The sequence below is a fragment of the Rattus rattus genome, chromosome 11, assembly GCF_011064425.1.
Source record: "Rattus rattus isolate New Zealand chromosome 11, Rrattus_CSIRO_v1, whole genome shotgun sequence".
Taxonomy (NCBI): Eukaryota; Metazoa; Chordata; class Mammalia; order Rodentia; family Muridae; genus Rattus; species Rattus rattus.
This window is the reverse complement of record NC_046164.1, coordinates 60,339,754-60,353,561: the sequence shown is the minus strand read 5'-3', so window position 1 is coordinate 60,353,561 and position 13,808 is coordinate 60,339,754. Positions and strand designations below refer to the sequence as shown.

Sequence of the window (13,808 nt, the reverse complement as noted above, 5' to 3'; positions counted from 1 at the left end):
TGCTCAGCACCTTCATCTTGGTCTCTTACCCACAAGTAACGCATTTCTGAGGGCTGTGTATTAACCCCATCAAGAAAGTTTTAGTGTAACAGCCCAACACTGCAGTGTCTTCAGGTTATAGCAGGCTCATCTTGAGCAGGAAAGACACGTTTGCCCTGAAAATCATGTGCCATTCCAAATATGGTGGCAAATGGTTGCATTCAAAGCTGGAAATAGACCCTAGCCACAAGTCACCAATTTTTCAGGATGTACACACTCTGTGGGTTCTAGCTGGGTGTGGTTGTGCACTGGGGTGGGGGCCAGAGATAGGAAGATCTTTGAGGCCAGCTTGGTCTATATAGTGAGTTCTGGACACAGTGAGATCCTGTCTCCAAGAAAAACCAACAAAAAAAGTGGATTCTTATAGGCAAGGTAGCTCAGTGGTAGAGCACTGGCCTAGCGTGCTCAAGGTCCTCGGTTCTATATCTAGTACTACCAACAACAAGAAATAAGCCAGATGGTGGTGGTGCACACCTTTAATCCCAGCACTCGGGAGGCAGAGGCAGACATTTTTATTTTTATCCTCCAATTATTCAGAGTTTTATTATTCAAAGAGCAAATATTTGACAATGCATAGAATTGACGTCTGTTGATAAGTCACTTGCTGGGCCAGCACCAGACAGAAGAAAAGTTTGCCCACTAAAAGTTGTGTCATAGGGTAAGACAGAGTGCAGCTTCAGCACCATGGGCAGCTCCCTGCTCTCCTGGGAGTCCATGCAGTGGGAAAGCCGTTAAGTACATCTGAGGCTGGTGACACAGATGCAAAAGAACCGGTCCAGCCATCTTCGACATCAGAGAACAGACAGTCTAGAAACCTTCGCAAAGACTTAGCACAACGGTCGTTGAAGCTGAGATGTGTAACAGGAGGCACAGTTGTTCGAGCATTCCAGTTCAGGCTTCATGGCTGTACCTATATATATGCTGCTTAAATCTTGTGAGGTCCTGTTTGAGGTAGGTGTTGCCCTCTAGTCTGTAGCCTGTGCCAGATCTTGGAAGTCAAAACATGCAGTGCAGGCATGCTGCAATCCGGTCCTGGTAGGTTTGGTGTTTTGTTCTCAGTGCCTTTTATATTGAACTTTTATTCCTCTTCATATTGAGGTTAGATGTGCATTTGGAATTATATATATGATATGTTATATATACATACATAGCATATGTACATATATCATAACTTTGAGTGGAGATGACCAAGAAAAAAATAGAAATACTTTAAAAGCAGACCATGGCAGTCACAAGTCTGACCTCACCACGTGGAGTATGACATTACAGGCACTAGGAATACAATGGGTAATTTGGTCATCAGAGATAAATATTTTCCTAGGGGTGCTTTTTAATAACTGGCTTGTTTCATCTTTAACTCTAAGCATTCTTACATAGGCAGGAGTCACAATGGAGCGGAAATGTTAGTGCCACACTCTGTTTTAGCTATCCATCACATGTAAGTCATGACCAGCTAGTTACCTGGTTGGGTGGTTTTAATTTGTTCCTTCAGATGGTAGAAATGATTTTCTAATGTCCTCCTTTGATCCCAAAGATCCGTTTAGAAGGAGAAGTACTTGGTAAACCATTCCTGGTGTGGAGAGCCTTGCTTCTGTGTGGCTTCTTTGGGTTGGGCCGGTTCTTCATCTTGGGCCCTTAAAAAAAGGAAATTTTTATATGGTTATGAAACTTATTCAGTAAAAATACGATAGTGTACCACCTTTCCTGGAGAAGCTATACACTTGTTATCCTTTCAAAGGATTCTAGACTGACTGGCGACATTGGCAGCTGGAAACCAGTTGTGAAGGATGAGTGGGAAGGAGTGCCTAGTTCTTGTTTTAACCACCATGGACTCCTCAATCACCAATCAATTGGTGGTTATGATACTGATGAGATGCATTTTGTAGCATTCATTATCCATTTTAGGCACAAATCAGACAGACAGTAAAGTATAAAAATAATACACGATGTTCCGATTTGAGTCTTCTGTAGAATATTACTGTGAGCATTGTAATGGGGCTCTGAAATTTGCCTAATAGATCAAAAGAAGAAAGAGCAGGCAGTGAAGCTGTCACCTAGTCACTCTGCATTTGTGAGGCTTCGCATCAAATAGCAGCCTGCCAAGCCTGAGGCCCTGAATTTGGCCCATGGAACGCACGTGATAAAAGAAGTTGTCCTTTGACCTTAAATTAACAAGAGTGCTATGACAGATGCCATGCCCCCAGTAAATACTGTGATTGGGGTTTTTGTTTGTTTGGCTTTGGTTTTTTTTTGGGGGGGGGCAGGTTGAGACAGGGTCTCACTTTGTTGCTCTGACTGTTCTAGAATGTACTATGCAGAGTGCTGGCCTAGAAATCATAGATTCACCTGCCTCAGCTTCCAGAGTGCTGGGATAAAAGGCATGCACCTGACCCATACATACTGTAAAACAAGCAAACGAAAGTGAATAGCTTGAACCAGAGGTGCTGCCTATCGGTGAGAGTCAGGAGCTGGTGAACCAGTGTGCTTTGCTCTAGACCTTCTTCCACGGGCAGGACCCAAGGGGGCTACGTTCATTCAGGGTGGCAAGTGATTGCTTCTGGCTCAACAGTCAAGATCGCTGCAATGGGCAGGTTGGTATCCAGAGAGCTCAAATTAGAACACTTTGAGGAGGCCCTTTCTAAATGCAAACCTCAGACTCAGCCTGACTCACTGAGGGGGTCTAACTGCTTCAATGATGCCAAATGACACTGAAAAGTAACCTTAGCTATAACACGTCTGTGTCAGGTCTGAGGGTAGGAATAACTTACAGGTTAATTTCTTTAGTCCCACCAATCTGATCAGGTTCCTACTTTATTCGTTTAAGATAGCAATACCGGGAACTTTACAGGTCACTTGCCTAAGACCACACAGCCAAGAAAAGTGCATTTTAAATACAGATCTTAAATTAAGTGATGCCATTAAAATTAGTCCTTCTAAAGACTAGCACCAAAATTCTCAAGAACAAGACAGTTTCTTTCATCAGTGGTCGCATTCCGCTAGGCTGTCACTGTTTCCGAGGCTGGACTCCTACTGTTTAGATCAGATGTCAGAGGCTTTAGCAGGTGCCAAGGAGACCCAAATTTCGTTCCTGTCCTTGGAGAAGGAGAGACACATTGCCCTGCCCGACACATACCTTGTGGCAGTTTTCCCATCTAGTAACTGGGTGGGTTTGTAAGGCTGGCCACAGCCGGGGCTTGGGTCCAGGCTGGGCGACTTAGTTATGGGAGGGGCACTGATCCTGGAGCTCAGGTCTCCGCTCAGAAAGTTCTTTGCATAGGAGGCAAGGTTTGGCACACTGACCACTCGGCTGGGCACTTCCTCCATCTTCTTCTTCTGTTTGTGTTAGAAGAAGGTGTTAGTGCTTACCCCAGAGTAGCATTATTGTTCACGAAAACAGGCTCACCCGGCATAAATAACAAGGAAAAGAAGTAACATTCCTACTTATATACTAAAATATTGTCTTAATATTAGGGGAGGTAGGGACAAGCATAATATCACACGTCTTTAATATCAACGTTCAGGAAGCAGAGGCAGGAAGATCTCTGTGAGTTCAAGCCTAGCCTGATTTACACAGTGAGCTCTAAGCCAGCCAGGCTTCCATAGTGAGACCATGTCTCAATTGTGTTGTTGTAAAATTAAAATAAGGCTTTCTTTTATCCTGCACTAGGTCTGTCACTGTAGTGCCCTAAGACATCTGGTAGACATCTTCATCTCAGTCAGCAAAGCCTCTCACCTGCTTTGCTCCATCCCATATCACACTGCTGAGGGCTTCTCTCTGTGCCTGCAACGATCTCTCTACTCATCCAGTTCCCAAGGCAGGTTGCCACCATGCCAGACATCACATCCCAACTCCGTGGTGGCCCAATGTCTCCAGCCACCACACACTCTCTTGAATTGAATTAAATCGCCACATGAAAGAACACACAACACAATAACCTCTGACCCAATTGATAAGATATAATTGCCCACCTAGACATACAAAGCCCTGTACACGTCCATCCCTTAACAACCTGTAAATGTGCAGAGAGGAATCTTAACACCAACTGCCATGTTCTCCCTGCTGCGTCTCCTCCTCTTACTCCAGTCCTCCTCCTCTCTAAAACTTTTCTCCCGCCCATCCTTCCTTCTCGTCCAATGACAGGCCTCGTTCTATCTTGTACCTGCCTTCACCTGCATAATGACATCATCCTACATAATAGCTGCAATTTTTTAATTGATAATTTTATCGCAGTGCTAGGAATGGGGTCCTGCTTCAAGCATGCAGACAATTGTTCTTCCACCTGCCCTTCAAACCATTTTTCCTCCCATCTTTATTTTGCAACCAAAAACAAAACATCAATGGTTTCTAGCCAAGACTTGGGGAAAAATATGTCTTATAACTTCAATATTTTAGAGGCCATATAATAGCAGGACTGGCCTTGCCTCATCTCTAACTCTAGAGTGCAAGTTACACTGCTACAATAGAGGGATAAATTAAAAACCACGAATGAGATCTTGTCAGGTTCATTCAGTCTCAGTGTGTTACTTTGCGAGCGATGAAAGACTGACTCTTTTCAACTTTAGGGATCTGGTGACAGGAGATGAGAGAGTTGTTATAAATATGCTTGTTATCATTATGAAGTCCATAAGTATTGTGGAAAAAAAGGGGAAGACGTAGGTGTTCTCTCCTGTCATCTAGACGAAGGGATATTAATAGCAACACATATTTGCTACAGATAAATGATAGACAAGTCACACGTACTCTCTCAGTACTGTTTGCTAGCACTGTAGACTACGTCTCTTGGGTTTTCCCAGTGGCTATTCCACTGAATGTCCACAGCTACGTTCAGAAGAAGAGAAGCACGCAGACTGTATGATGCGCTAAAATTGATTTACCTTCATGGAAGGGGTCAAGTATCCTGGATGAGGATTGAAAGAGAAGGACCGATTCCGATGGGACACTGCACTGGGGAAGGCTGCGTAGTGAAATCTTCTCTCTTCCTGGAAAACCAAGGCAACAAGGTCTTAAAGAGCTTAGGCGTGGGCCACTGGCTTTGTCTAGATGATGGACGACAGGAGACAGAAGGAAAACCCTGGAGAAGGAGGGTAGGTGAGTGGCAGTCGAGCAGCCAGTCACTGGAGCCCCTAGGAAGGACCTTCATCTCTGGGAAGGAAAGGGCATGGTGCCTTAGCAAGTAAAAACATCTAACTACCCTGAGCACCTAGAAGGAAAATCTAGTACAAAAGTTAAAATAATTAATCAAAGGAAACTCTTCCCATATTCAACCACTTCAACCTTCCTCTCCCTTGCCTTTGTTTGATACAGGGTCTCATATATTCCAAGCTGGCCTCAAACACACTATTTAGCCAAGAATGAGTGTGGCCTTGAACTTCTGAACTGTTTCTGACTCCCGAGTACTGGGATTTCAAGCATGTGCTACCACACTTGATTTGTGTGGTGCTAAGGACTGAACCACCATGTGGGCACCTGGAACCGAATCTGGACCCTCTGTAAGAGCAGCAAGTATTCTTTTTCTTTTCTTTTTTCTTTTCTTTTTTTCGGAGCTGGGGACTGAACCCAGGGCCTTGCGCTTGCTAGGCAAGCGCTCTACCACTGAGCTAAATCTCCAACCCCGAGCAATTATTTTTTAAGATAATCATAACTGGGGCTGGAGATAGCACAGTTGTTAGAGCATTCATTGCTCTTCCAAGAAGACCCAGGTTGAATTCCTAGTGCAGTGCATAAATGCCTGAAACTCTCCAGCTCCAGGGGATCTGACAATATATTCAGGCCTCCAAAGGCACCTGTATACACAGGTACACACACACACACACACACAGGCACACACACATACACACATATGCACACACACACATATACACACATACACACACACACTTAGAAATATACATTTTAAAAAAGACGATCATAACTATAATATCTTCCTGTACTTACTAAGGGAGCAGTTATTTCTTGTCATAATTCTGTGAGTCAAAGACAGACCAAGGGGAGAGATATCCCTAAGGAAGAGCTTCAAGACTTGATGGTTTTGAGGTACAGAATTAAAGGAGTTGGAAATAATTCTTCAAGGGATCTAGGGACTGGCTATGCTAACTAGAAAATGAATGGTTAATCTTACAAAAGGAAGATCAACCATGGTAAATTTGAATAGTTCTATTAAAATTCCAAGGTAAGTAAATAGATTTTTATCAAATTGTGTAGGTTGAAAAACAGAATCAACGTCAAACAAATGCTGTTAAACCTACAAACAGGACGGCTTCTTGCTTGTATTAAAAAAAAATTGGTATGAGTACTTCTTAATAATAGGGGGAAATAACGAAGGATTGACAGGCAACATTTTAGGGAGCTGTAGAAATGCCAGGTTCAAAGGCAGCACCCCTACTGTGAGTGCTGGGCAGTATCTCCCCAGTGCACCCTGGCCTCACCGTGAGCTGCCTGATGATGTCCTCTCTTTCCTTCAGGCGTGTCTGCAGGCGGCCTATGAGCTGCAGATCCTCAGGCCGTGAAGTTCCTTTTCCTGCCTTCTCTCCGGAATCTTTCAGCCTGTTTAAAAGTATGCAGTCAGTCCCGCAGAGGTTCTCAATAGGCAGGGGGGAGACTGTGTGCTTAGGATGGCCACCCAAGCCCCTACCCCTGGTCTGCCTCCTGTCAGTTCTCTCATTCCTTCAAAACTACGGAGTGTGAACATAGATTATGCATGCAGCCTCGCTTCTGGGGCACGGTATGAATCTGAAACAAGAGCCATAGGCCTTCAGGACCCCCTGATGCCCATGAGGTTCTAGCCCCATCTGGTGGGGACATAGAGTACAGCATGAGTTTGTCGTTTGTCTTTCAGGGGCAGCCAAGCAAGACTAAGGCAGGATGGTGATGGTGGGCGGGGCTATGGCTATTGATTGATAGCAAGGGAGGACTTTGAAATGAGAAAACTCCACCCCACTTCTAATACGAGCTCTACTGCCCTTTAGTTATTTGCCTCATTTATTACATCATTTCTCCTGGAGCCAAAGTTCTTCATTTGCGGGAGGGGCGGGTGGGGAGTGGAGAGGAGAGTGATGGTGCAAGTGAGACAGCACCTCACTAAGTAGCTCAGGCTGGCTTTGTTATTAACCAGCCTAGCCTGAACTCACAGAAATCCACCTGCTTCTGCCTCCATGCCACCACTCCCATTCCTTCCTGTATAAAGTGAGCACAAAATGGTGGTTGGTTGTGAATCAATGAGGTAAGGGTTGACTGGCACAAGACTGAGAGGCACGTGGCAAGTGCCCACTGGGTGGTGCTTGCCTAATGCATTTCCCTGCAGCTTTGTGTCAGTGCTAGGGATTGAATGTCATGAGCAGGTGCTCTACCACTGAGCTATCTCCATAGGCTTAAAAAAAAAAACTTTATTCTGAGATATGATTTCACTACTCTGCCCACGAACTCTTTGACAGCCCTTTCTGGCTTTGGACTTGCAATCCTCCTGTCTCATCTCCCTCTTACGGATTATTTGCCTGTGGTTCTGGGCAGGACACACTACAACTGTTGGGGGTCAAGACTGTGTTTTAAGAGCATAGCTCTTAAATTCACTTCCTACTGTATAACCATGGGAAAGAGGTTTTACCTTCCAGCATGGATCACGACATCATCTCCTAACTGGTCTCCCTGTCAATCCCTTTTTCTAGTTTCATTGCTACCCAGCAACCAGAAGAAAGCTGCTTCTGGCCCTCTACAAACATCCACATAAATAAAAATAAATCAGTGCACCCCTCAGTTCATACTCGAGAAGATTCTATTTGCAGTAAATGGTAATTAACACAGAAACCACAACTGGTCAAAGCACAGAGAATACGAGACTGCTATAGTTGCTCTCCACAAATGGACGGCCAAGCCCCACTGCTGAAGACATCTACACAACTCACTGAACACGGAGATGTTGAGTGGGTGTCTACACAGAGCCTTCACTCTACATGCTACTGTGTTTGGCACTCTGCCTGCTACCAAAGGAGAAACAAGCATCAAACCCAGTCACAAACTCTTTGATCTACAATGGTGTCCTGTCCATAAGACACACTAGTGCAGTGGTGGTACAAGCTCATCGGAGTAACCAACCGATATACGATTTACAAGATGGAACCCATAACCAACACTGCTTGGATGCCTAAAACCTAAGACATAGCCCAGAAGCAAAAAGAATAAAATGACTCCTAACGACATTTTGTTATACCCATCAATCCGTGCCTCATTCAGCCACCATCAGAGAAGCCTCCCATTTCCTACAGCATAAAGAACTAAACATGGAGAGGCACAGCCAGATATGCAGAGGGCGACCGACCTTTGAACACTCAGCCCTAACTGGGATGTCTCCATCAAATCCCCTGCAGGCTCAGGGAGCCCTGCAGAAGAGAAGGATGAAAGATTACAAGAGCTAGAGGAGATGGAGGACACAGGAAAACAAGGTCCTCTATACCAACAGCACTGGTGCACATATGACCTCACAGAGACCGAGTCAGCATGCACAGGGCCTGCCCCACTCTGCACCAGATGGTGTCCTAAAGCCGAGAGGAGACGTGGGCACATGCTCCAGTTCCTAACCCAGAAGCTATCTCCAATTGGTAACCACTTGCAAGTGAAATTTTAGTTTTTTTTCCAAGGGAGTCTCACTGGGGTAAAAAAAAGACTCACAAGAGTAGGATGCATGGCCAGCAATAGACAGACAACAGAACATGCACTCAACAGAACATGAATTGTCTCATACTGTTGTGTTAAAACTTTCCCTTTCCCACCTTCTCTCTCCCCCCTTCCCCTCCACAGGTCCTCTGCATATATATTCTGGCTTCCATTTTGGTGTTTTTATAGCATTCAAGTGGGTCTCTGTGTCTATCCATTCCTTGTGCTGTTACTTGGTTTCTTTTCCTTCTGTTTGTTTTGTGCAAATTTGTAGTGTTATATTTTGTTTCTTCTTATTGCACTATATTATAATTTGCCATTATTCCTTAGAAGCTGATTTGTTTTCCAATGAGAGATAGAAAGGAGATGGATCTGGACGGGAGAGGATGTCGGGAGAAGCTGGGAGGAGCCAAGGGAGAGGAAACCATAACCATGCATATTATGCAAGAAAAAATTTTTTTCTTTTTTCTTTCTTTCGGAGCTGGGGACCGAACCCAGGGCCTTGCGCTTGCTAGGCAAGTGCTCTACCACTGAGCTAAATCCCCAACCCCTGAAAAATATTTTAATTAAAGAGGGGATACTGTGATATTCCCTCCTCAGGAATCATTGCAGAAGAGGGGCAGGAAGATTGAAGTAACCAGAGGTGGTGGCTGGCTGCAAGGAAAAACTGTTTATCATCCAGCAGGACAATTGCACGCATAAACTCACAGTGGTGGTGGCAGAACTCAAGAGACCTGTTCCAGCTCAAGGTGCACAAAATCCCAGCATGCAGAGGGAGGTGGACACCACACCCGCCCCTAGCTGAGGGGCTATTGGCCAGTGATAATTGCTGGAATAGGAGGTCAGTTTTCTTAAGAACATAGATCCTGTTCTTACGGGTGTAGTTACCCACACCCCTCCAGTGGATGGCCACATATTCAAGAATATATGGGCAGCACACCTTAGACTCACTGTGTTTTTTTTTTTTGTTTTTTTTTTTTTTTTAAAAAACAAGGACACAAAGTTGGGTGGGAAAGGAAGGGGGGTGGATGTGGAAGGAGATGAGGGAGGGGCGTGAATATGATCAACACATTTATGGCATTTTCAAGTAACTAGAGAGGGAGGAAGAAGGAGAGAGGGAGGGAAATAAAATGAGGAATAGCCACCCCTCCTCATTTGTCTGGAAATGAAGAACTTCTAAACTCAGAGGACTTCTAAGTTTTAAAACCATTAAAGTCTAGGGATACTAGGTCACTTCCCAAAAGGACACATTGCTAAACCCTCCCAACCCAGGCCCAAGGCCAACCCAGGCCGAGGCCTTGCTCACTCTGCTTCCAGAGCGGCCATGCGGGCCTGCAGTCGGGCCTGGGCACCGCTGAAGTCTGCCACCATGGCCTGCATCTCCTTCCGATGCTCCTGGCGGAGTGCCTCCACCTCCATGGCTCTTTGGGCTTTCTGGTCCTCCAGCAACCTGTGAAGGATAGAAACACATTCAGGATTACCCGGGCTCTGAGCCTGGGCCCTGCGACTTTGGGGGCTTATTTCACAGCAATTTGAGTACACGGGGTGGGGAGGGTGCTGTGAATATCCCCTCTTGCTGTAGTCAGCTCTCCTTACCACCAAGGACATTATGACTACCTCAGAGAAGAGTTGTTAAACATGGCTCTCTCTTGTGTGGGAATCTCTGACTGGGAAACCAGTGTCCAGGGCTATTCCCACTAAAGGACATCCTCTCTTGGCTGTTTTTGTATTGTTTGAGACAATTATCTGGAGGTCAGCGTCCGTTCTAGGTGCTGACATTAGAGGCCTGTGCCACTGTGGTCGGCTTCTTTTGGTTGAACTGACTTAGATGCTCTGCCTGGAGGAGGCGGGTTCCTTTATCACCTGTGTGAACGTTCTCTCACCTTGACTGTTACAGCAGCAAGGGTAAGGTGGAATCTTAGAGTGGAGCTACAGTTTCACCTGCCAACTCCAGCATCTTCTCCTGGGGAATTTCAGAAAGGCAGATTCTAACTAATTCTAATTCTGAGGCTCCATTTTGGGTCCATCAAATCTGACTTGTGGGGGATGGATTTAGTAAAGTGTTCAGTGAAACTTGTAGGGGAGTGTGTGTGTGTGTGTGTGTGTGTGTGTGTGTGTGTGTGTGTGTGTGTGTGTGTGTGTGTTCAAATGCAGGTTTTTTCCCATGGTAGAAAAGTACTCTACCACTAGCTACATTCCCAGCCTCCATGTTTAAGCTCAATTTTATGAATTTTAACAACTGACTTTTGTCAGTGCCATGTGCCTAATCTTGTTCAAAATACTTGGTTGAAGTCTTTTGGGGGTGGGGATGGGGCAGAGTAGGGCCGGAAAGGTGTGTACTTTATTGGACTCAAGATTCCTCTATTTCAGCCTTCTAAGTGCTACGGTTAGAGTAATGCCTCTACATGTGGCATCTCTTTTCTTTTAATTTTCTCCACCATTTGCATGCTGGGCTTTGCCATGCCTGATGGTCTGGGAAACTGAGGCCTGGGGAGATTAAGAAACTTGGTTGGGGTCATGCATAAGAGAAAAAGTTACAATTGTTGACCAAAGTGCAAACCCCAGCCTTGCTCACACCTGCAGGCTGTATGAACCCCCGAAGGCATCTCCCCTCGTATAAGAAAAGGGCTTTAAAGTTAAACGACCAAATAGAACCACAGCTAAAAGTAGTGTACAGCTGGTCCAGCAGGGCTCACAACACCCAAGTGAAAATAATCAGGGGAAAGAAGATCCTGTGCTTATTAAGATGACAAAAGAAAAAAAAGTGACTGACTTAACTCTGGGAGTGAAACACTCAAAACCAGATGAAGCACACAAATTCCTTGACAGAAACAAACTGGTAAATCTTATTCCAGAAAAAAAGCAGATACCCTAAGAAGTCCTATTCAAGACATTGAATTCGTATTGAAAACCTTCCAAGAAAGGAGGAAACTCACACCATGTTTGGGAAGGGGGATACCTCTTGCATGCATAACTTTATTATCCTATAACAGCCCAGAGTCCTGAAGCGGTGGTGTTATTGTCCCTTCGTCAGGATGCAACCATCGCTAGTTACAGCACAGCACTGTGAACTATTCCATCTCATCATCTCGTCTGGGTCTGACTCTAGGCCTTAGGAGTGGGGAGAGAAGAGTCTGATTTAGATCTCAGAGGCTCCAAGCAATGACAGAGGAAAGGAGAGGCAGGAGAGAGGAGAGAGGGAGGTGAGGAAGGGAGACAGCCAGTGGAAGCTGAGCTGCTGACTCACCGATGCTGCTCACGCAGCTGCAGCGCCTCCTGCAGGTGCTGGTCCACCTCTGCACGCAGGCGGAGTACAGTGTCTTGGAGCTGAGCATTCTCCTCCAGGAGGCCTTTCTCTGCAGCACAGGGCAGGGACCCAGGAAGCCCTGTAACACCCACATCCTGAGGAAGGGCAGCAGGTAGAGACTTTTACATTTTATTTAGTTAATTATTAGTTTATTTCTTTATTCCAGTAGGTGCCAAGGCCAACTCAACATCAGGGACTTGGAGGTGCTGCTGACCAAGCTTCTGATGAAGGGCTACCATGCCGTCTCTTCTAGAGGTGTCCCACTGAGGGTAATGACCCTCAGAGAGTTTAATAAGATTCTCTGAGGGTAATAAGACATCTGATAATCCACACACCCCACCACCTGCTTAAGCTGCCATGTCTTTAACTATGTTACTGTATGCCATGGTAGCTAATAGTGGGGATCAATAGTGTCAGCTGTGCTGTATTAACAGCTGGGCCCCAGGAGGTCTGAGGGTAGAAGAGCTGAGAGAGCAGAGGCCCCAGTGTGGAGCTGTGCTGGACACCAAGCAGGGAGAGTATCACAAGAAAGTAGAGGCCGGATGCAGGTGCCAGGAGACTAAGAGAGAACAGGGTTGCAGATGCAGTTGGAAGCCAGTGGTCAAGGAGGCTCTGCAGTGATGCATAGCTGGCATCTACAGCTTATTCCAGTGAGAGCACAAAGTCATGCTGTGCGTTACCCTAATGCCTGAAGCTTGAGACCCAGATTGTAATAAGGTGATACCAACTAGGGTAGGAATTAGGGATGCACAGGAGGGGGCTGACGGCCAAAGCCTGAGCAGGAGAATGAAGGAGAGTTTCCTGGACTACTGAGAGTAAGATCAGTTTAGACTGAGGGCTAAACAGGGAGTTTGTCTGGGGAGTGCTCAGAGATAATTTTCCCCACAGGCTGGAAGAGTGACCTGGACTAGCTACCTGGAGGCTAAGGGGTACAAGCAAGTATCTGAACTATAGGTAACTTACAACACTTCGGATTTGTTTTCTGCTGTTCAAAGATGGGAGCCTGCAGCTCACCAAGTGCCTCTAGGGTGAGGAATGGGAGCAGCTGGAGAGAGATCTAGGCCCCAGATCCATCTATACAGGCCTGTTGTTCTGTGGTCCGAGTGTTGTATGGACATGGGAAAGGCACTGACCTCTGTAATAAAGGTGTGGTCTCTGCTGTCCCCTGAACACCGATTGATGGCCTGTGGCTTCCCCAAGGGGCCCACGGCCCTGAGCTCATTCTGTAGCTCCTCCAGGGCCTTCTGATGCTCACAGCAGGCAACTCGCTGCACTGTCAGCTCCTGCCTCAGGGACTCTGGAAGGAAGAAGTGAGAGATCATTCCTAAACTCATTCCAGGATCGCAGAAGCAACAGGAGGATGTAAGGGCCATTCGATACATCCTGAAACCAGGCTAGATGTAAGTATGATCCTCTCCCCTTGCCATTCCTCCCGCTTTTACCTTCCCAGTTCCATTTTATTACAAGCGACAGCAGAGGTAAGCAAGGCAGAGCCACACAGCTATTAAATGGTGGACTGGGGACTCAAAGTTGTGAGCATTTCTTCTTTGATTTGAACCACCTGTGTGGCTACTGCTGGCTACTTAGCAGGAATAGCAGGTTCGACCAGAGGCAACACAAAGGACGTACAAGGAACTGTCCAATGGGTGGAGGACATCTTCCAAAGTCTTGGTCTCAAGCCAGGAATCTTGACATTTATGTCAACTTTTTGTTGTGGTAAATATTAAAAAAAAAAAAAGTGGAACCTTCTATCCCATGCTAGTGCCAGCACTCATAGAGTCACAGGACACTGACGGGTATCTTTATCTCAGTGAT

General features: G+C 45.9%; 1 protein-coding gene across 1 annotated transcript in view; it reads right to left on the bottom strand.

Annotated features, from left to right (window-relative positions):
* Positions 1 to 497: 497 nt before the first annotated feature.
* Fam184b (family with sequence similarity 184 member B) overlaps positions 498 to 13,808 on the bottom strand; it is a 115,463-nt gene continuing 102,152 nt past the window's right edge. Inside the window, exons 10-16 of the mRNA XM_032916513.1 lie at positions 13,127 to 13,290; positions 11,934 to 12,088; positions 9,993 to 10,136; positions 6,466 to 6,583; positions 4,915 to 5,019; positions 3,173 to 3,372; positions 498 to 1,673 (exon numbers count right to left, since the gene is read on the bottom strand). Coding sequence (XP_032772404.1) covers positions 1,580 to 1,673; positions 3,173 to 3,372; positions 4,915 to 5,019; positions 6,466 to 6,583; positions 9,993 to 10,136; positions 11,934 to 12,088; positions 13,127 to 13,290 — 980 coding nt within the window. The 3' untranslated portion in view covers positions 498 to 1,579. The remainder of the gene's footprint in view (positions 1,674 to 3,172; positions 3,373 to 4,914; positions 5,020 to 6,465; positions 6,584 to 9,992; positions 10,137 to 11,933; positions 12,089 to 13,126; positions 13,291 to 13,808) is intronic.